Source organism: Pongo abelii, chromosome 18, assembly GCF_028885655.2.
Source record: "Pongo abelii isolate AG06213 chromosome 18, NHGRI_mPonAbe1-v2.0_pri, whole genome shotgun sequence".
Taxonomy (NCBI): Eukaryota; Metazoa; Chordata; class Mammalia; order Primates; family Hominidae; genus Pongo; species Pongo abelii.
This window is the reverse complement of record NC_072003.2, coordinates 80,472,924-80,492,308: the sequence shown is the minus strand read 5'-3', so window position 1 is coordinate 80,492,308 and position 19,385 is coordinate 80,472,924. Positions and strand designations below refer to the sequence as shown.

At 44.1% G+C, this 19,385-nt stretch overlaps 2 protein-coding genes across 6 annotated transcripts in view; one reads left to right on the top strand and one right to left on the bottom strand.

The window, feature by feature from the left end:
• Positions 1-6,055: 6,055 nt before the first annotated feature.
• ATMIN (ATM interactor) lies at positions 6,056-15,379 on the bottom strand. 2 transcript variants are annotated; one of them, XM_024233809.3, is made up of 4 exons: positions 15,032-15,379; positions 9,750-9,875; positions 8,753-8,952; positions 6,056-8,072 (listed from the first exon to the last, which is right to left on the bottom strand). In XM_024233809.3, exons 1-4 carry the CDS (start codon positions 15,347-15,349, stop codon positions 6,263-6,265), a joined length of 2,454 nt encoding a protein of 817 aa, XP_024089577.1. In that variant the 5' UTR covers positions 15,350-15,379; the 3' UTR covers positions 6,056-6,262. The 2 variants fall into 2 exon arrangements, with proteins under 2 accessions (XP_024089577.1, XP_054390153.1); XM_054534178.1 differs by lacking the exon at positions 15,032-15,379 and having other exon boundaries at positions 8,753-8,973.
• Positions 15,380-16,294: 915 nt separating this feature from the next.
• The window catches only part of CMC2 (C-X9-C motif containing 2), a 60,714-nt gene continuing 57,623 nt past the window's right edge, over positions 16,295-19,385 (top strand). For 2 of the 4 annotated variants that reach the window (XM_054534189.2, XM_063717366.1), the window contains exon 1: positions 16,295-16,466. The gene's annotated coding sequence lies outside the window, so the exon portion shown is untranslated. The remainder of the gene's footprint in view (positions 16,467-19,385) is intronic. The other 2 variants (XM_054534186.2, XM_054534185.2) reach the window with 1 other exon arrangement.

The following is a 19,385-nucleotide window of genomic DNA, read 5'->3' as shown; positions in this document are numbered from 1 at the left end:
TATTATTGTTGTACTGCAGTCTGTTTCTCCCTATAGATCTAATAATATTTGCTTTATATATTTGGGTGTTCTGGTGTTGGTTGCATATATATTTAAAATGGTTATATTAATTGTTATATAATGACTTTCTCTCTTTTTGCAGTTTTGACTTAAAGTCTGTGTTACCTGATATAAGTATAGCTACTCGTGTTCTCCTTTGGTTTCCATTTGCATGGGATAACTTTCTCCATCCCTCCACATTAGTTTTTGTGTGACCTTGCATGTTAAGCGAGTCTCTTGCAGGCAGCATATAGTTGGATGGTGTTGCAGGTTTTATTTTCTAAATCCATTCAGCCACTCTATATCTTTAACTGGAGAATTTAATCTATTTACATTCAAGGTTATTATTATTATATTATTATTATTATTATTCTTATTATTTTTTTTTTTTGAGGAGGAATCTTGCTCTGTTGCCAGGCTGGAGGGGCGGTGGCACAATCCCGGCTCACTGCAACGTCCACCTCCCGGGTTCAAGCGATTCTCCTGCCTCAGCCTCAGCCTCCTGAGTAGCTGAGATTACAGGCACGTGCCACCACTCCCAGCTAATTTTTGTATTTTTAGTAGAGAAGGGGTTTCACCATGTTGGCCAGGATGGTCTCGATCTGTTGACCTTGTGATCCACCTGCCTTGGCCTCCCAAAGTGCTGGGATTACAGGTGTGAGCCACCATGCCCTGCCCAAGGTTATTATTGATAGGCAAAGACTTACTCCTGCTATTTTAAAAATTATTTTCTGGTTTATATATCCTTCGTTCTTTTCTTTTTTGTTGTTTTGGTGGCTTTCTGCAGTGCTCAACTTTGATTCCTTTCTCTTTCTCATTTGTGTATTTGAGGTAATTTTTCTTTCTGTGGTTACTAAGGTACTTACATGAAAAATCTTATAGATATAATAGACTTTTTAAAGCTAATAACAACTTTGGTCCCGTACAGATACTCACACAAAAAATTTTTGTCCTTCCTCCACAATTTAAAATTGTGTCTTAATTTACCTCATTTTGTGTATTCCTTAACAGTGTATTATAGCTGTAGTTATTCATACTGGAGATCTGAAAGACATATGCCACCATTAGAGTAATGGTGTATTCTGAATTTATGAATTTACCTCTACCAGTGAGTTTTATACTGTCATATGTTTTCATATGACATACAAAATGATGAAAGTAATTATCATCCTTTTGCTTTTGGTTGAAGTACTTCCATAGCATTTCTTGTAAGGCCAGTCTAGTGGTGATGAATTCCTTCAGCTTTTGTTGTCTGAAATATACTTTATTTCACTTTCATTCAGGGTATAACATTCTTGGGTGGCAGTTTTTGTTTTTTTTTGTTTTTTCTTTCAGAACATTGACTATATCATCCCATTCTTTCCCAGGCTTCAAGGTTTCTTCTGAGAAATCTGTTGATAGTGTAATGGAGATTCCCTTATATATGATTTGATGCTTTTCTCTTGCTGTTTTTAAAACTCTGTGTCTTTGAATTTTTACAGTTTGATTACAATGTGCCTCTGAGATGACCTCTTTGGGTTGAATCTATTTGGGATTCTTTGAGTGCCATGGATCTGGATGTCCATATGTCTCTTCCAGGACTTGGGAAGTTTTCAGCTATTATTTCATTAAATAAGCTTTCTGTGCCTTTCTCCATCTCCCTCCAAAAATCTCATAATGTGAGTATCTGTTCACATAATGATGTCCCCATAAGTCCTGTTAACTTTCTTCACTCTTTTTCATTCTCTCTTTATTCCCTTTGAATGTGTTATTTCAAAAGAGCTGTCTTCAAATTCAGAAATTCTTTTTATTTTCTGGCTGGGTGTGGTGGCTCACGCCTGTAATCCCAGCACTTTGGGAGGCTGAGGCAGGCAGATCACCTGAGGTCAGGAGTTCAGGACCAGACTAGCCAACATGATGAAACCTCCTCTCTACTAAAAATACAAAAATTAGCCAGGCGTGGTGGCAAACACCTGTAATCCAAGATGTTCAGGAGGCTGAGGCATGAGAACCGCTTGAACCCAGGAGGTGGAAGTTGCAGTGCACCGAGATGGCACCACTGCGCTCCAGCCTCGGTGACAGACGGAGACTCCGTCTCAAAAAAATAAGAAATAAAAAAATAGAAATTATTTTTTTTTCTGCTTGATCTAGTCTGCTGTTGAAGCTCTCAATTGTATTTTTTATTTCATTTGTTAAATTCTTCAGATTTCTGTTCTTTTTAAAAAATACCTTTCTCTCTTGAATTTCTCATTCAGATCAAGAATTATTTTGCTTATCTGTATTCTCTTGTGTCTTGCTGAGCTTCCACAAGATCATTATTTTGAATTTCTTTTCAAGAAATTCATAAATTTCTATCTAACTTTGGGGTCAGTTATTGGAGAATTATTGTGTTTCTTTGGTGGTGTCATATTTGTTTGCTTTTTCATGCTTCTTGTGTTCCTATGTTGATTCCTTTGCAGCTGATGGATCAGCTGCCTTTTCCAGTTCTATAGAGTGGCTTTCATAGGGAAAGGCTTTAACGTGCAGATGGGGCCTAAGTATCGGTTGAGTAAGGCACACTGGCTTTGGTTCTGTATGGGTACGGTAGTAGTGTGGTCTTCATGCAGGTTCTTCAGCTGTAATCAATGTCAGCAATGCCTGCAAGTGCCTCAGTGACCTAGGCTGCAGTAAACTGTGTGGCTGGCATCCTGGGTTGAGTATGGCTCCTTTGTGGATGGAGTATCAGGCTTTTGACATGCTGAGGGAATGCAGGGCTGGTCCACTGGCTTGAGCTTGGCTTACCCGCTGAACAACACTTCCTGTTCCTTTGGTGGCAGGGCCCTGCATGGGCTTGGGTGCTAGGGTCATGGCTGTTCTGCTAGGCCTAGGTTCTGAGTAGTTGAGTTAAGGACTGTGCTGCCGCCAGGATGGTTAAGATGGAGCAGCTCTTGGGCAGCTTGTTCCCAAGGAGTAGGGAGCTGTAGCACCTCAGCTGGGGGATGCTGCACTACTGTGTGTGAGATGGTGTAGTGATAGCAGAGCCTCAGGAATGGAGAGATGCAGTGGTTACTGTCCCCTAGGGCAGTGGGTCCAGGTTGAAAATGGTGCCATGCTGTAGTAGCTTGGGTCACAATGTGGGCTTCTTCTCTGCAGTAACACGGCCATGTGAATTCGAGGATGCTTTCTAAACTGGGCTCAGGGCCTGAGAGAACTGCAGGATTCTCCAGCAGAAAAGACTACAGGTATCTGTGTTGGTAATGGGAACTGTTGGCGACCTTCTGCCTTCCTTTTCCCCAGGCAGAAATCCACCTTGGTTCTGAGCTGATCCTGACTGGGGAGACGGGGTGGCAGAGCAGGGTATTTCGCTCCCTTCTTTCTCTGGACGTCCTGAGTCTCTGTGTGCCACAGGTTCTCTACCACTCCCCTGATGTACTCCAGCATTTTCTTTTCTTTTTTTTGAGACACAGTCTCACTTTGCCACCCAGGGTGGAGTACAGTGGTGCAGGCTTGGCTCAGTGCAACCTCTGCCTTCCAGGTTCAAGCGATTCTCCTGCCTCAGCCTCCCGAGTAGCTGGGATTACAGGCATGCACCACCACACCCGGCTAATTATTGTATTTTTAGGAGAGATGGGGTTTCACCATGTTGGCCAGGCTGGTCTCGAACTTCTGACCTCAGGTGATCCACCCACCTCAGCCTCCCGAAGTGCTAGGATTACAGGCGTGAGCCACTGTGCCAGGCCTCATTTTCTTTTAGATACTCTAGTCAAAATGTATTTTATTTGTTCTTTTGGTCCTTTTCTGTGGGGGCAACAAGCATTAGGGACCTCTAGTCAGCCATCTGGCTGGTATTACCTGGAGTGTCTTTTCTAGGAAAATTGTTAGCATATTTTCATGAACAAAAGAAAAAACAATGAAAATAACTGGGTATGATGAAATCATTTTATCATATGGCTTTCAAAAGACAATGAGTGTGAAAACTTAAGGCAATAAAATAAGTCATATTTATGAGTAGGTTCAAGAATTCACAAAAAAGGGTACAATTCTGACTTCTCTTTAATCATTAAATTTCAGTTTTTACAAATAATTCAGGTTCAGGTTTTGAGGGGGAAACAGTTCTTGTATTATTACATGCTAATTTTTCTTCTGTAAATAACTCTATTGGCTAGACTTACAAACATTGTCACGGAAACAAATTTTTTAAGCCATAGATCACTGCATTTATATTTACGAAAAAGCCATAAACATGCATTTCTCCTTTATTAGGAGAACTTAAATAGATGCTTGAATATTAAGGCAGTGATGATTCTAAAACATAATGAAATTCTAAGTTAAGGCTTTATGTTTGTTTTGAAACCCACTCATAGGTGACTGTGGCCAAAGCAAGCTCTTACCTACTAGGTTGAGCTCATCTGCCCAGGATGTGTTATTTATCCATTACCAACACTTCTTTTGTATCAAATGTATGGGATAGGAATTAGTTGCAAAACCATCAATTTACTTTAATGAATCATTAGTCCCCTTACTAGGTTTTGAGGATTTAGCTTTCAGTAACACAGGCATGTGCTACAGAAAGAAGCATTTGTGTGTGTGTCAGTGTGGAGAACTTACAGGCTGCACTGATTCCTACTTGACTGGAACTTAGCCAACAATTAAGAATCTAGGATCTCCTAAATACAGAAAATCCCCAAGCATACTTGATCATGCTCCTACCTCAAAACACAGAAAGCATTCTTGATTATTGAAGCAATAGGTCTTCACCTTGTTTTCTTTGAAGACTGGTATTATTCACTTAAAAAAAATGCAGAATACCATATTTTAGATGAATCTGTCCTATAATTGCTAGCCTCAAGGCACAAGTAATATCCTTGCTAGATATTTTTCCTTATTCAAAGAAAAGATGAAGAATGGTGAATGGAAGGAAATTCACTTTAAAATAATTGTAGATTGCACTCCTGCCCTATGAAGCTTAGTGGAAGTGCAAAGTATTGAAACCTAATGGGGGATGCCCTTTTCCCACTTTTATTCTTGTTTTAGAGTGACAAAACTCAGATCCAGCTTGTGGGTGCACTTGGGGAAACAGCTCCAGAGCCCCCAGCTCTGGCCTACTGTGGAGAGCAGAAAGGATCTTCATAGGACACACCCCAAGATGAAGTCATAGGCATGTTTCCATAACTCCCTGTTCCCAAGGTTTGGATAACCTACGCTTATTTAGTAGGAACACTACACTAAGTGCTTGTTGCTGGTGCCTTTTTTTTTTTTTTGAGATAGGGTCTTGCCCTGTTACCCAGGTTGGAGTACAGTGCCATGACCATGGCTCATGGCAGCCCCAGCCTCCTCGAGTGATCCTCTCACCTTAGCCTCCCAAGTAGCTGGGATCACAGGCGCATGCTACTGTGCCTGGCTAATTAAAAAAAAAAAAAAATTTCCAGAGACACGGTCTCCTTATGTTGCCCAAGCTGGTGTTGAACTCCTGCGCCCGAGTGATCCTCCTGCTTTGGCCTCCCAAAGTGCTGGGATTACAGGGGTAAGCCACCACACTGGCCTGCTGCTGTTTCCCTAGCCAATAATTTTACATCAATAAACCTCTTGTGTGTAAAGTGCTATACACTTGTATCCTGGTATCAATAGTAGTTCATGTAGGGAAGAGGTGGCATTGATTACATGAAAACTGATTCAAAACTAAAGACAGTTGTAGTTTTCCTTGGTGTCTTTAAATCAGAAAAGAGGTGTCAAAGCTGACGAAGGTCCAGGCAGCAGGAGTCTTGAGAGCACGGAAGCACTACTGCTTAAATCCTACGGTGGCGGCATCCGGTTTCTTTAGTGATTAGTAACAGGAATCAGGAATCTCTAACAAGCATTGCCAAAGATATTTTAGGTGCAATTTAAGTATATTACACTTTGACTAAAATGTTTTGAAGATTTGAGAAGTTTGTACCCTTGAACCTGGTAAGCTGGGCTTCAGCTAAATGGCTATATAGGTTTTACAGGTATGAAATACATTTTTTTTAACATGAAAAGACTAGCTGTGAAAAGGCAAATGTAGGCAACACAAAAACAATTTAGATCAACATCTCAAACTTTATAATACACTAACATTTATACACAAATTTCTGTTTATAAGTACAAAAGGCAGAGACCCACAAAGAAGCTAAGCAACTGCATCATCAGCCACATTCAATCGAATTAATACTGTTGTCCCCAGTCTGTAGTTTTAATCCAGAGGAAATGGTAGATGCCGTCTCACACACGGACTCCACTGTTAGTTTTAGAAGTTGGAGACTGTGTGTGGTTCCGCAGAAGTCTGGGTTTCTACAGAGCTGAACTGAGACTCCATCGTGTTCCAGGCCAGATCAGCCAGAAGAAAGTCATCCATTGCTGTCTGAGTTTCGTTGCTGGTGAAGAACAAGCTCCCCAGGGTTTCAAACCCAGAACTCATGGTCTGTGTTTCTGTACTGTTCAACTGAACTTTGCTTTCAAGAGCAGGTGTATTTTTAGCAGTGGAGATTCCTTCAGTTTGGGTCTCTGTGTCAGATGAATCAGTACTCATGGAAAAGCTGGAGTGTTTCAGAATACTTCCCAGAGGCAGATGGGGGCTACTGTCTAAGAAAAAGTTTAAGTCTGTCTGTGTCTGTGTGTCAAACATCTCAAGGCCTAAGAAGTTAGAATTTCCCCTACACCCATAGGACTGAGCAGAGGTATCTGCGAGTAAGAAGTCCGTTTGAGTCTCTATGTCTAGTGACTCCAAGACTGGCTCGGTGTTCATGGTGCTAAGTTCACTCTCTTCAGTTTGAGTCTGGATATTTGAGGCCGAAAAGAACTCTTCGATATCAAAATCGATTCCAGGGTTCTGGGCTGGGCCAGATGGGAGCTGGGTGTCAGGTCCAGGATTTGTGTCAGACAAAAGACTACGATGATCCAATGTCTGAGCAGGCAGATTACTTGACAAGATGTTTTCCAAATCACTTAATAAATCTATGGTTTGGGTCTGATTATCTGTCATGTTCTGTGAAGGAAGCATACTATTCTGTGCACTGAAGTTTATAATTGGTGCAGATTTCTCAATATCTTGATTTAAAGTCTTAGGCTCATTCTGAGGTAACAAACTATGAGTTACTGTCTCTGCTACTAAACTGTTGCTTATAATGTTACCTGTAGCAACATTATATGATGAATGAACACTCTCAAAAATGTCTCCACACATTCCAGCTTGGTCCATCTGTACATGGTCATCCGTTGGGCTTTCTATCCCACTGGTTTGAGTTTCTCTGGAGACCCCAACTGATTGGAAACAGGTGTCCATAAATGCATCAGTCTGAGCAGCTATAGATGAAGTTACCTTAGAGCTGGGCAAAAATGTCTGAGTGTGAACACTAATGGGAAGAGACACTTGAGAATCAAACGACAAATCAGTTTGAGAACAAGACGACACAGAGGAATCAGCAGTGGCCCACTGTGCAGAAGGTATAAAGTTTTGTGAGGCATAAGACAGATCTGTCTGCACGTTGATTGAAGAAATGCTGTTCTTTTGACACGTGTTCCCTAGTTCTTGTAAAGGATTAGATGGACTTTTACCGAAGTTCACTTGAACGCCAGTACTTATTGGCTCACCAGCAATAGGATTAGCAATTTTGAAAAGAGGTAGGCTCTCCTTAAGAGAGCAAGCCTCTGAATCTAGGCCGAGGATCAGGGTTCCTACTGACAAGGGCAGTAAGTGCACAGCCCCTGTGGCAGAGCCCTGATCAACACCTAACACCACAGGCTGGGCTGAGGAGTCGGCTGTAGGCACAAAGACAGGCATGAGAGAAAACTGCATCACGGGTAGTTTAACCAAAGCCACTTTGGGCTTTGGTAAAAGCAACTTCTGAGGATATCTCGGTGGTGTTGTAAGAGTCTGCTTGTCAGTGTTAGAGCCACAAGAGTCTTCAAAAGATGGTTCTAGCTTTATTTCTGAAGCTTCTAGTTCTTGAGTGTCTGGTCTAGGGATTGGTTGGTTGTTCAATGATTCAATGGTCTTGTTGGATAACTTCTGGTTTTGTGCATAGTTTTCCATTTTCCTTTTCTTACTAGGTGGGTCCCTGAAAACAATGACAGAGCAAAAAGAAAACCTTAAAATACAACTTTCTTCGACCATGACACTCTATCCTCACTTACAAATGCCATTTCCCCCATCTATAGCAGAGGTCATATTCAACGCAGACAAGATAAATCCACTCTCTCGCAACTATGGGAGTTGGTCCTATTATGGCAGGTGAACTTTCAGAAACATGCAAACAGAAGAGGAGGAGGCATACCTTTTTTTTGTTAAGCTCTAATTACTAGAACTCAACTCAGATCTTTAAGCCAAAAGAAGCTAAAAGACATAATGCAAGTTTTATCATTTCTAAGGCAGGAAGCTATCACACTAAATGAAAATTTGACCTTTAAATGAAGTACAGTTTCATGATAAAACTTATTCGTTGGCAGTTTGGTTCCCTCTGATAGAAAATTCTGGAAGCTGAGATTTTCAAATGGAAATAACAAGGGATTCTCAAAGAGGGTTGGCAGAAAAAAATAGGGGGAACAATTGGGTCAAGATTTCAGGCCCAGACATGGGTCATTTGCAAGACCTGCTTCCATTTTCAAAAGCTTCCTTCTTCCACGTCACACATTTTCTAAGATTCCTTTTCTCTCCCCACACCACTGGCTCTCCAGGATGTTTCATCTGAAATGCTTCCCATAGCTACTGACTTTTGTGCCATCATTTCTTTCCCTTCACCTGTGTTCCGCAGGGATCTCGTGGCCAGTTCGGTAGATGTGAGACTGCAATGCCGTTCTGCTGGCGTAGGGACAGCCGCACGTGCACCGGAAGGTCTTGCCACAGTCCTCTGCGTGTCTTTTCAGGTCCCATTCTGTGCCGTACGAATTGCTGCACTTACTACATTTGTGCTTCTTCTCAGCATGCATTTTCATAAAGTGCTAGGAAAAACGCAGAAGGGACTAAGATGAAAAACAGCAACTGGTCAAAACATTTCAGAAACCATCATACACCCAAATTAATAATGATTTTACACTGTTAATATAAATAACATATAAAATACAGCAGTCCAAGTCAAAAGAATGTAAAAGCAGGCACATTGCCGTTAATTATATATATGCCTCCTCTTGTTGCTTTTGCTTTGTGAAAAGTGAGGAGATTGTTTTGGAAACATCTATGGTCCCCAGCATTTACTCTGATCTGTAAGTGCTGCAGGCAGGAAAAAAATGTCTTTACAATGCTCTTCTCAGGACACCCTCCAGCACACCCTCGGGGGGAACATTTCAGATGCCAATCTCTTCCAGTTCTGAAACACCTCTTGTCCCAGTCACTGAGGTCCTCCCTTCTCTTAAGATTGTGGCTTCCAAAACTTCTTTTCCTGGATTCTGCAGGTTCTTATTCCCCTGGGAGAACAGTTCCTTTGTGCCTTTGTGCTGGGCCCTTGGAGGTATGCAGACTCACACAGATCTGCGAGCAAACATTTTCTCATTCTTTGCTGAACTGGTTTACTCTCTCTCTCTGTATTTTAACTCATTTCTAGACATATTCCCTCCAGACCGTGCCGCTTTTCCCTCCACTTGTGTGACAGCATACTCAGGTTTATACCAACTGGGAGACACGCAGGCATCTCCTCTCACAAGCAGCTGTCTACTCGATTCTTAGTTATGTCTGCTAAGTAATCAGAATGCACAATAGGTTTATAGCATCTGTATCTCATCCTCAGAGAAGTAGAGAGTACCTGTTTTACGAGAGAAAACTGAGAAAATGGTCTCTCAGGGCCTCTGGGGCAGCCTTCAATTGGACAGCAGTAGAATTTCGGTCCAGTTTTCAAATCTTTTCTTATTGTTGGATTGACTATGCCATCCTGCAAAAGGAAAATTACTTTAAATAATTATTTCAAAAAACCAACACAACAGGCTGGAGTGCAAACGGAATGACTGAAAATGAGCACATTTTGTGAAATACTTTTAATTAACTTAGAGTTTTTCCATCTAGTGTTAGCAGTAAGAGAAAGAGAGTATGAGTAGATTAAATGAAATGTGGTGAGAATACTAAGCAAGACTGTAAAATCCTGCATTCATTGGACCGTTATTGAATTCCTCTTAGTCAATTTACATTCCAGGGAGATGCCCCCCTTGTATGTTCCTACGCTGTGAAATGCTCCATAAAACCACGGATTAGGATCACTACAAGATTCCTGCTCATTTCGAACACATCGTCAGCGAAGCTCGGTAATCCTTTCATTATCCCTTCCAACCTCCCTCATGCTCCCCCGTAATGTGTGCTCTCATCGTTGCATGCCTTTTACTATCTCCTGTCCTCTTCTAAGTGCCCCTTCGTTCAAGTCCTCCTATTTATGTGGATTTTGTCATTAGCCTCAATCTAATTTCTAGACCTTCAGTCTCTTTTTCACTCATACTTTATCAGATTCACCTTTCTCAAGTATAGCTTCGATCATGTCATTACCTCCCTCAAACGTTTTCAGCAGCACCCCCGTACTGTTCAAGTCCCATCTTCTTGAGCCTGGGATACTCGAAGTCCCTTACTCCATAGCTTCAAACTACTTTCTCTTCTCTCATTACTTAATTACACCTAAGAGAATGCCTTCTAATGCCCCCCACACCTTTTCATGGGCAGAGATTTATTTGTATCTTCTCTTGCCTTTGGGAATGTTTTGAACAGAATAAATGTTCAATAAAAACTGGTAGTATTATACTGAATCTCTTCAGATGGCCATGTAAGCCAAAACTATCATGCCTGGGTAAGAGACCACTGAAGACAGTCTAAATGGATGTTTAATAACCTCACTGTCATGGCAACAAGCTGACACTGTCCATGCTCCTGTTTTCTGAGAGCCAACACCCCACCATTCACCAGCACAGCAGCCTCCTCCCACCCCCACCCACTGCTTTTGGGGCCTTCTTCCCATTTCTGTCCTCAGAGAATAAGCTCAAGCGTAGGATGGCTCAGATGAGAAATGGCGATGGCACGATAAAATGGAAGTGCAGTGAGAAAGTGGTGTTTTTATTCTGAAGTTCTATATACTTTCAAGAATAAAATGCACTAGACTTTTTGTACTGTATCTTTTGTGCACATAACTGAAAAAAGAACCTATGAGAGGAAACAATCCAGTAACAAGACAGAAAGAAAATACACAAGAGGAAAAGTAAGACACAGTTGAAGAGTAGAGGGTAAAAAGAAAGGATTGTAGGAACTGTAGCAAAAACTAGGAAAAACTGTCTGTCTAGCTACTCTAGCACCACCTGACTGCCTTCCGAGAAAGCATCCAAGAAGGAAACGGTTTGCTTTGTCATCTTATTCTAAATTTAAAATTAGAAATCTTTGTACAATATAGTCTATAGAGCAACTTGGAACCTTTCCTTTCCTTAAAAAATTTCTGGCAAATCATTAAAAGCAAACCTCTGGACTAAAAATAACAAAATCCTCTAAGCCATGTTTTACAAATATAAATGTTGCTTGATAAGAGGTTCTTTAAGTGCCTGCTTGTCCCCTCCACTGCTTTCATACACAAGAAACAAAAGAATCTCTAGCAATAAAAAAATGTGCATTTAGTTCTGCTCTTCCTGCCCCTGAATCCTCATAGCTTTCATTTCTCCATGAATCCCACCGTACACAAGGCTGGGCTAGATTTCTGGATTTCCTTACAGGATATGGAATACGGCCATATACCTTAGGCACCTACATCAAACCAGAAGGCGGCACATACTCTACAGCTTGCAATCCAATTCCTCATTCTCGCCCATCCTCGTTGCTCATCATTTATGTTAAGAAGGGAAGATTTGGTTGGGGGTGGGGTGTTTTGGGAAGAAATATTAGAATAAAATAAGAACCAACAGCAACTAGTGGGGAGGGGAAGAAAATATAATTTAGAAAATATATAAACAATGAAAGAAATTATGCAAGCAGCTGTAACTAAGACCGAAAATTTCCACTGACTATATGAAAACCTGCCAATGAGATACTCAGGGCAGAAAGCAGGTGGAGTCTCTGGTCAACACAGCTCTTACAACCTAAGATAGCTTCCCAGCCAGCCTTCCTCCCGGTTCCCTGTCCTTACCCCTCCCTTCTTCCAATACTTTGAAAACAGGTATCAACATTAATGTCTGAGGCCTGGTGCAGTGGCTTACTCTTGTAATCCCAGTACTTTGGGAGGCTGAAGCGGGCAGATCATTTGAGGTCAGGAGTTCAAGGCCAGCCCGACCAACACGGCGAAACCCTGTCTCTACTAATAAAACAAAAATTAGGCAGGTGTGGTGGAGCATGCCTGTAGTCCCAACTACTCGGGAGGCTGAGGCAAGAGAACTGCTTGAACCCGAGAGGCAGAAGTTGCAGTGAGCCGAGATCATGCCACTGCCCTCCAGTCTGGGCAACAGAGTGAGACTGTCTCAAACAAACAAAAAAAAGAACAATGTTTGAGGCAGGGCGTGGTGGCAGGAGGCTATAGTCTCAGCTACTGGGGAGGCTAAAGCAGGAGGATCACCTGAGCTCAAGAGTCTGACAGCAACCTGGGTAACAGAGCAAGACCCTGAAAAGCCTTCTATGTAGTAACCAGACTGAGGGTACAGATCTCCATACTAGGCACCATCATATAGATGGCTATTGCATCACACAGACCACCTTCGTTAAAGGAAGACACCAAGACAGCAGCTGCTCAGGGGCCACTGGGCACTACAGTTGGAAAGCCAGGACAAGACAGGAAAGTCAGTCTGCTTGTCAAGAAAAAAAGTAATGGATCTGGTGAGGTATAATTCCTGCTAAAAAAAAGTTTGCCCTGGCTGGGCGCAGTGGCTCACACCCGTAATCCCAGCCCTTTGGGAGGCTGAGGCGGGTGGATCACTTGAGGTCAGGAGTTCGAGACCAGCCTGGCCAACATGGTGAAACCTCATCTCTACTAAAAATACAAAAATTAGCTGGGCGTGGTGGTATGCACCTGTAATCCCAGCTACTAGGGAGGCTGAGGCAGGAGACTCACTTGAACCTGGAAGGCAGAGGTTGCAGTGATCCAAGATCGTGCCACTGCACTCCAGCCTGGGCGACAGAGTGAGACTCTGTCTCAAACAAAACAAAACAAAACAAAACAAAACAAAACAAAAAACCCAACATAATTAGAAACAAACCTACTGTATACTAACCAGTCCTGAAAAGTAAATGGTATCTTTATGTTCAACAGACGTTTACCAGGGTCTTTAAAGAGCTAGAGCTCCTAACAGCAATTCCACAGAAAGGAACAACAGAAACTAATAAGAAATAGTTCATACACCTAAGTTGTGATTAAATAAAGGATTTAGGTCGGGCGCGGTGGCTCACACCTGGAATCCCAGCACTCTGAGAGGCCGAGGTGGGTGGATCACCTGAGGGTCAGGAGTTCAAGACCAATCTGGCCATCATGGTGAAACCTGTCTCTACTAAAAATATAAAACAAAATAAGCAGGGTGTGGTGGCAGGTGCCTGTAATCCCAGCTACTAGGGAGGCTGAGGCAGGAGAATTGCTTGAACCCAGGAGGTGGAGGTTACAGTGAGCTGAGATGGCGCCATTGCACTCCAGCCTGGGTGATGGAGTGACACTCTGTCTCAAAAACAAACAAAGAACCACAAAAACAACAGGGAAAAAAAGGATTTAGTTAAAATTTAGTATGAAAACAAAACAATAGGTTGAAAGCCATTCCCAGAGTTACACTTGTGTTCTGAAAGAAACCCAGAGCTTTTCAGTCCAACAATTTGGCCCCACCTGCAGGGTCTTCCTCAGCATACCTCACCTACATTTCCTGACTGGCTCCCTGATGTTCATTTGAGAATATTGTTGCATCTCGGTTTAGATGGTGGTAAGAGCAGATCACCCTTCATTGGAGACACATCTGTCCTACTAGAGACTACAACCTCAGAGTTTTCTGCTGTGAAATTCTTATCAGAAGCCTGACTATGGGCAGACAGAACATGCAATACTCTGGGTACTCTAAATTTACTCTTGATCATCAAAAGCTACATATTCGCAGAATTGCTTTCAACGACTTGCGCTTTTGAATTATGTCACTGCTGGCCTAGAGTGGTGGAAGGAAACTTGCCATTGTAATGACTGAGAGATTATGACTTAATAGGTCTGGGGTGGGGTTGGACATCTGGATTTTTAATAAGCTTGTCACAGATGTGTCCCAAGGTTGAAAATGACTGCCCCGTTTTGCATAACGTGGAGGGTTGTTCAGACTATTGTCATGGTGTATTTACTGTGTCCCCCTCTTAAAGAAGAGCCACAGGGGCAATTTCCCTTAGGTCTCAATCCTGAGCTGATCTTACTAACACCATGGAACAGACTGATGGTGTTTAGAGGCAAACCTACCGCTCCTTTAAAACATTTTTTTTATTCTTAATCGACACACAGTAATTATTCCTACTGATGGGGGTGCGGTGTGCAGCATGGATGCACACATACATTGCATAGTGACCAAGTCAGAGTATTTAACATGTCCTTGACCTCAAACGTATTGTCTCTTGGTGGTGAGAACATTTAAAACCCTCTCTTCTAGTTATTTTGGCACATACAGTCCACTGGGCAGGACCTAAGGGCGGCATTGTGGGTGTGGTGGCAAGCACAGGGCTTCAGAACCAGAGGCCCCGGTTTAAAGCCCCGCATCATCTAGGTTGCATAATCTGTTTCTCATTAACATAATGGAGACGATGCGTCCCTCGCCAAACTGCCGTGAGAACTCACGGGCAAAAACGTGTAAAATGCCTGGGCCGGCGTCCGGCACGACACTCGGGGCCAGGGAACCGGCGCGTGTGGCGGACCCGGGGCTCCCGGCTCCTCCTCCCCGCCAGAGGCCGCACCTGCGGGGCCCACCGCGAGGGTTCGAGAACCGCCTCCGGCCGGGGAGGGCAGAGGCCGGTGGGGCAGCGGCAGCGCGCAGGGCGCTCGTCCCCCCGAGGCCGGGTTCGCGCGCCGGCGCCGGGCGCTCTGTTGGAGCCAGGCCCGGCCGCCCGGGCCGCCGGCCGCGTCGGGCTCACCTGCAGGCGGTGGCTCTTGACCAGGTGCATGTTGAGCGCGGGGCTGTTGGGCAGGATCTTGCCGCAGCCGCGCACGGTGCACAGGATGTTGGTCCGCACGGCCCGGGACAGCTCGCTCACCGACGGCTGGATCAGCTCCCCCGCCGGCGGCGCGGCGACCGCGGGCCGCGGCCGGCTGCCCCTCAGTCGGGGTCCCGGGGGCACCCACGGGCCCGAGGCGGCGGCGGCGGCTCCTCTCGTGGCCGCCGGGACGGCCCGGGCACCCGCCGCCAGAGCCGCGGACCCCGCCGCCGCCGCCGCCGCCTCCGAGGCCGCCATGGCTCCCGCTCGGCCGCCGGGCCCAGCTCGCAGGCCCCGCCCCCGCCGCAGCCACTTCCGGAGGGGGGCGGGGCCGCCAGGCTTATTAGCATCCGGCGGGCCCAGGCGGCCTCGGCGCCCCCTGCCGGCCGCGGAGGGCGCGCCTTGGAGGGAGAGGACTTTAGGTGACGCCGCCAGGAGGCGAAATTTCACCTGCCAGCAGGTAAAAGGTATTGCCCTGCCTCTCTAATCGATCCATTCTTCCTAGGAACGTGACTTCAGGCAGTAGTCACATAAAAGAAAAAGCAATACGTTGAGCAATGCGTTTACTTCCCAAAGATTAGAAACAACCCAAATGTCTAGTGGCAGGTGAGGCAGAAGTACTCTAATTTCCGCCGTTGTTTATTACCTAGGCCTTACTGGGTACCAGGTGGGTCTGGTGGATGCACTTTTCATGCTGTGTCTCATTTTGTCTTCAAAACGACTGTAGCGGGTATGTACTGTAACTTGCCCCACCTTGTGCGGAGAAGGATATTTAGGCTTATATAAATTAAGTAACTTGACCTAGACCACACTGTACAAATGAAAGGATTGTTATAACTGATAGGGTTAATCATTTTAAGAAGGCTGGATTTGCTTGCTTCTATTTTAGCTGCTGAAATTAGGATTACTGTTTGGGAGACACTGTAGTTCAGTATATGATTACAAAACTTAAATACTTAGACTGGGTAGTTCATGTAAATGGACATAGGAGGCTGGGGTAGACAAAAGGGAGGGGTGAGGATTGCAGTGAAATTGGAAACACATCCTTTATTAAAAGGGGGAAGCTGCTACTCATCTTTGGTGTGGCTAGAGTTTTATGTGAAAACTTCCACCTTTTACATACTAGCAGCTATATTCATTTTCTTTTGCTATTAATAAATTACCACAAACTTACTGCCTTAACACAGATTTATTATCTTCCAGCTCTGGAGGTCAAAAGAAATGAGACTGCTGGGCTAAGATCAAGGTGTCAACAGGGCTGTATTCCTTCCCGAGGCTCCAGGGGAGAATCTGTTCACTTGCCTTTCCCAGCTTCTAGAGGTTGCCTACATTCCTTGGCTTGCGGCCCCTTCCTCCATCTCCGGAATCAGTAACGGTGAGTTGAGTCTTCGTCACATCACATCACTCTGATTTCTTCAGTAGTGATCCCTCTGATTCTTCTATTCTTGAGGCCCCCTGTGATGACATTGGGCCCATTCAAATCATCCAGGATAATTTCTCCAACTGCCAGGTCCCTTTGCCTTGCAAGATAACTGTGATAATGTGAAGTATATATTTAGTCTTTGTCCTGGCATGCAATTCCTAAAATCCTTGGAACCAGCAAAATGGTGTTTTTTTTGTATGCTAATTAGTTGACTGATGACTCGCAGTCCCTAGGTAGCTTTAGGATGGGACCGGTCACTGCAAAGACCAAGGTAGGATTAGAGGCTTCAGACTTTCAGCCCTCCCCCTCAACCTCTGGGGAGGAGACAGGGGCTGAAGCTTAAGCTGATCAATCATTCCTAGGTAATGAAGCCTCCATAAAATCCCAAAAGAACTGAGTTTGGAGAACTTCCAGATAGCTGAATGCATAGAGTTTCCTGGAGGGAGGCGCACTCAAAGAGGGCATGCATGGAAGCTCTTGCATCTTTTCATCTGAATCCTTTGTAACATCCCTTGTAAGAAGTCAGTCTATGTGTTTTCCTGAGTTCTGTGAGCTGCTCTAGCAAATTAATTGAACATGAAGAGAGGGTTGTGGGAAATGCAGTTTATAGCTGGTTAGTCAGAAGCGCAGGTGAAACAACCTGAGGCTGGCAACTGGCCTCAGAAGTGGGTGGCAGTTTTGTGGGACTGAGCCCTTAACCTATGGGGTCTGATGATATCGCCAGGTAGTTAGTGTTGGAATTGAACTGGAGCATACCCAGCTGGTATCTGCTGTAGAACTGATTGCTTATGTCAACCAAGAAGAGGTGAAAGGGCCAGGCGTGCTGGCTAACGCCTGTAATCCCAGCACTTTGGGAGGCCGAGGCGGGCGGATCACGAGGTCAAGAGATCGAGACCATCCTGGCCAACATGGTGAAACCCTATCTCTACTAAAAATACAAAAATTAGCCAGGTGTGGTGCGCACGCCTGTAATCCCAGCTACTCAGGAGGCTGAGGCAGGAGAATCGCTTGAACCCAGGAGACGGAGGTTGTGGTGAGCCAAGATCGCACCACTGTACTCCAGCCTGGTGACAGAGCAAGACTCCGTCTCAAAAAAAAAAAGAGAAGAGGTGAAAGACCACACTGCAAAGCAGTAAGACAAGGCATTTTTTTTTTTTTAATTAAAAAAAAAAAAAAGAAAAGAGACAGGGTCTCGCCATGTTGGCCAGCTTGGGGTCAAGTGATCCACCTGCCTCGGCCACCGAAAGTGCTGGGATTATAGGTGCAAGCTACCACGTCCAGCCAAACAAGGCATTTTGATTGGGGTCTTAGAAATTACAATTTGGGAGACACAGATTCACCTAGAAGCCAAATGGGGTTCTGAAAAGAGGGAGAGAAGTAGAGGTTTTTAAAAGAAAGCAGAGGGTTAATACACAAATTGTTTTGAAAGAATTATCATTGGTGGAGGTGGCTGGCTTAGTACATGAATCCATAGTTGATTGGTTGCCGCTGTTCAGGAGTTGTAAAACTGGTGAAATTCAGTTTTCCAGGATGTAGTGGTTATTGCAGTTTTGGCCCAGTTCAAAGCTTCAAGGCAAATTCATATTTTTCGTTTTTGTGTTTTGCAAGTTGCAGGTTGTGTAGGCAGTCCTTCTTAGAATGGCTTCCCAACTCCATTTTAGAGCTCTGAACCAAAGTGACGCCATTTTGTGTATCACTTTTCACATTTTCCTCTTTTGATCAAGATCCGAGGCAGCATAGCTGATAAATCATTGGTTGGTTGGCCACAGATTAGTTATCTGTTTCCCTTAGAGCTAGAAACACCTGTGTCTAGAGTGTTATGTCCCACAAAAAGTGGTTGTCAAGTCAGTGCGCATCCAAGCTTCCAAGATTGGTCAAATTGGAGTAACAAGGGGTCCATTTTAACAAGGAGGCCTGCATTAGTCTATAGCAGTTAGCTGTATATCAGGAGAGGCATACATCTGATTAACCATTTAAATGTCTAAATGTTGTGACATCATGATTTTAACATCTTGGATACAATGGGACAAACAGAAGGTACAAGTCCTTCTGCCAGCTGCTCAGGTCCTGGGTCCCTTGAATGTGGCTTCCAGAATAGCAGAGCAGCTTTTGGATCCTGCAAAAAAGTGCTAAAAAAAACACTGAAAATCAACTGATAAAAGACGGATTAATAGGAGAAAAGGCATACAAGCTTTATTAATGTGCCTGGGGGGAAGGGGAGTCATCACAGAGTGGTTATTCCCCAACCCCCAGTGGGGTGTGGACGCTTATATACCCTTTTTCATAGGGGAGTAAGGAGATGGGGAACGTGTGTAATTCTTCTGAGGAGCAGTACATTATTATAAGGGAGAGTAAATGGACCAGGGAGACAGAAATTAACTGGTAAATGATTCTCTTTGGAATCTGAATGAGCCTGAGGGGCAGGCCTTATGAAAAGGTCCATCCATGTGTGGCTCTGTTCCTCAGTCTTCATTTCTTTGATAGATAATGAGATTTGAAGGACAGAATAGAAGGCAACTGTGTTTCTTTTAGTAAGGAGCTTTCTTTGTCAGACAAGGAAATTCCAGAGGGAGTTCCTCTCTGCCCTTGGTTGAGGCAAGAATAAGACAAGGTTAGAGGGACCTTGACTCTCAAGGTTATTTCTCAGGCCTTTCCATTTCCAAAAGCACCCAGCATGCCCAAGTACCATCATTTTCTGTGCCTCAATATTCCCTAGTCTGAAATTTCCCTAGTAGTTTCACAAATGAAACAGTGAGTTGGCCATGAAGAGAAAAATCAAGTTAAATAGAATTTTGGCTGGGCACCAAGGCTCCCACCTGTAATCCCAGCACTTTGGGAGGCCGAGGCGGGAGGATCACTTGAGGTCAGGAG

Coding starts and splice junctions, on each gene's coding strand:
- ATMIN (XM_024233809.3), bottom strand. CDS start 15,349: ATGGCGGCCTCGGAGGCGGCGGCGGCGGCGGCGGGGTCCGCGGCTCTG. Junction 9,876..15,031: donor TCAAGAGCCACCGCCTGCAG/GTGAGCCCGACG, acceptor TTCCTTTTGCAG/GATGGCATAGTCAATCCAAC. Junction 8,953..9,749: donor AGTTTTCTCTCGTAAAACAG/GTACTCTCTACT, acceptor CGTTTTTCCTAG/CACTTTATGAAAATGCATGC.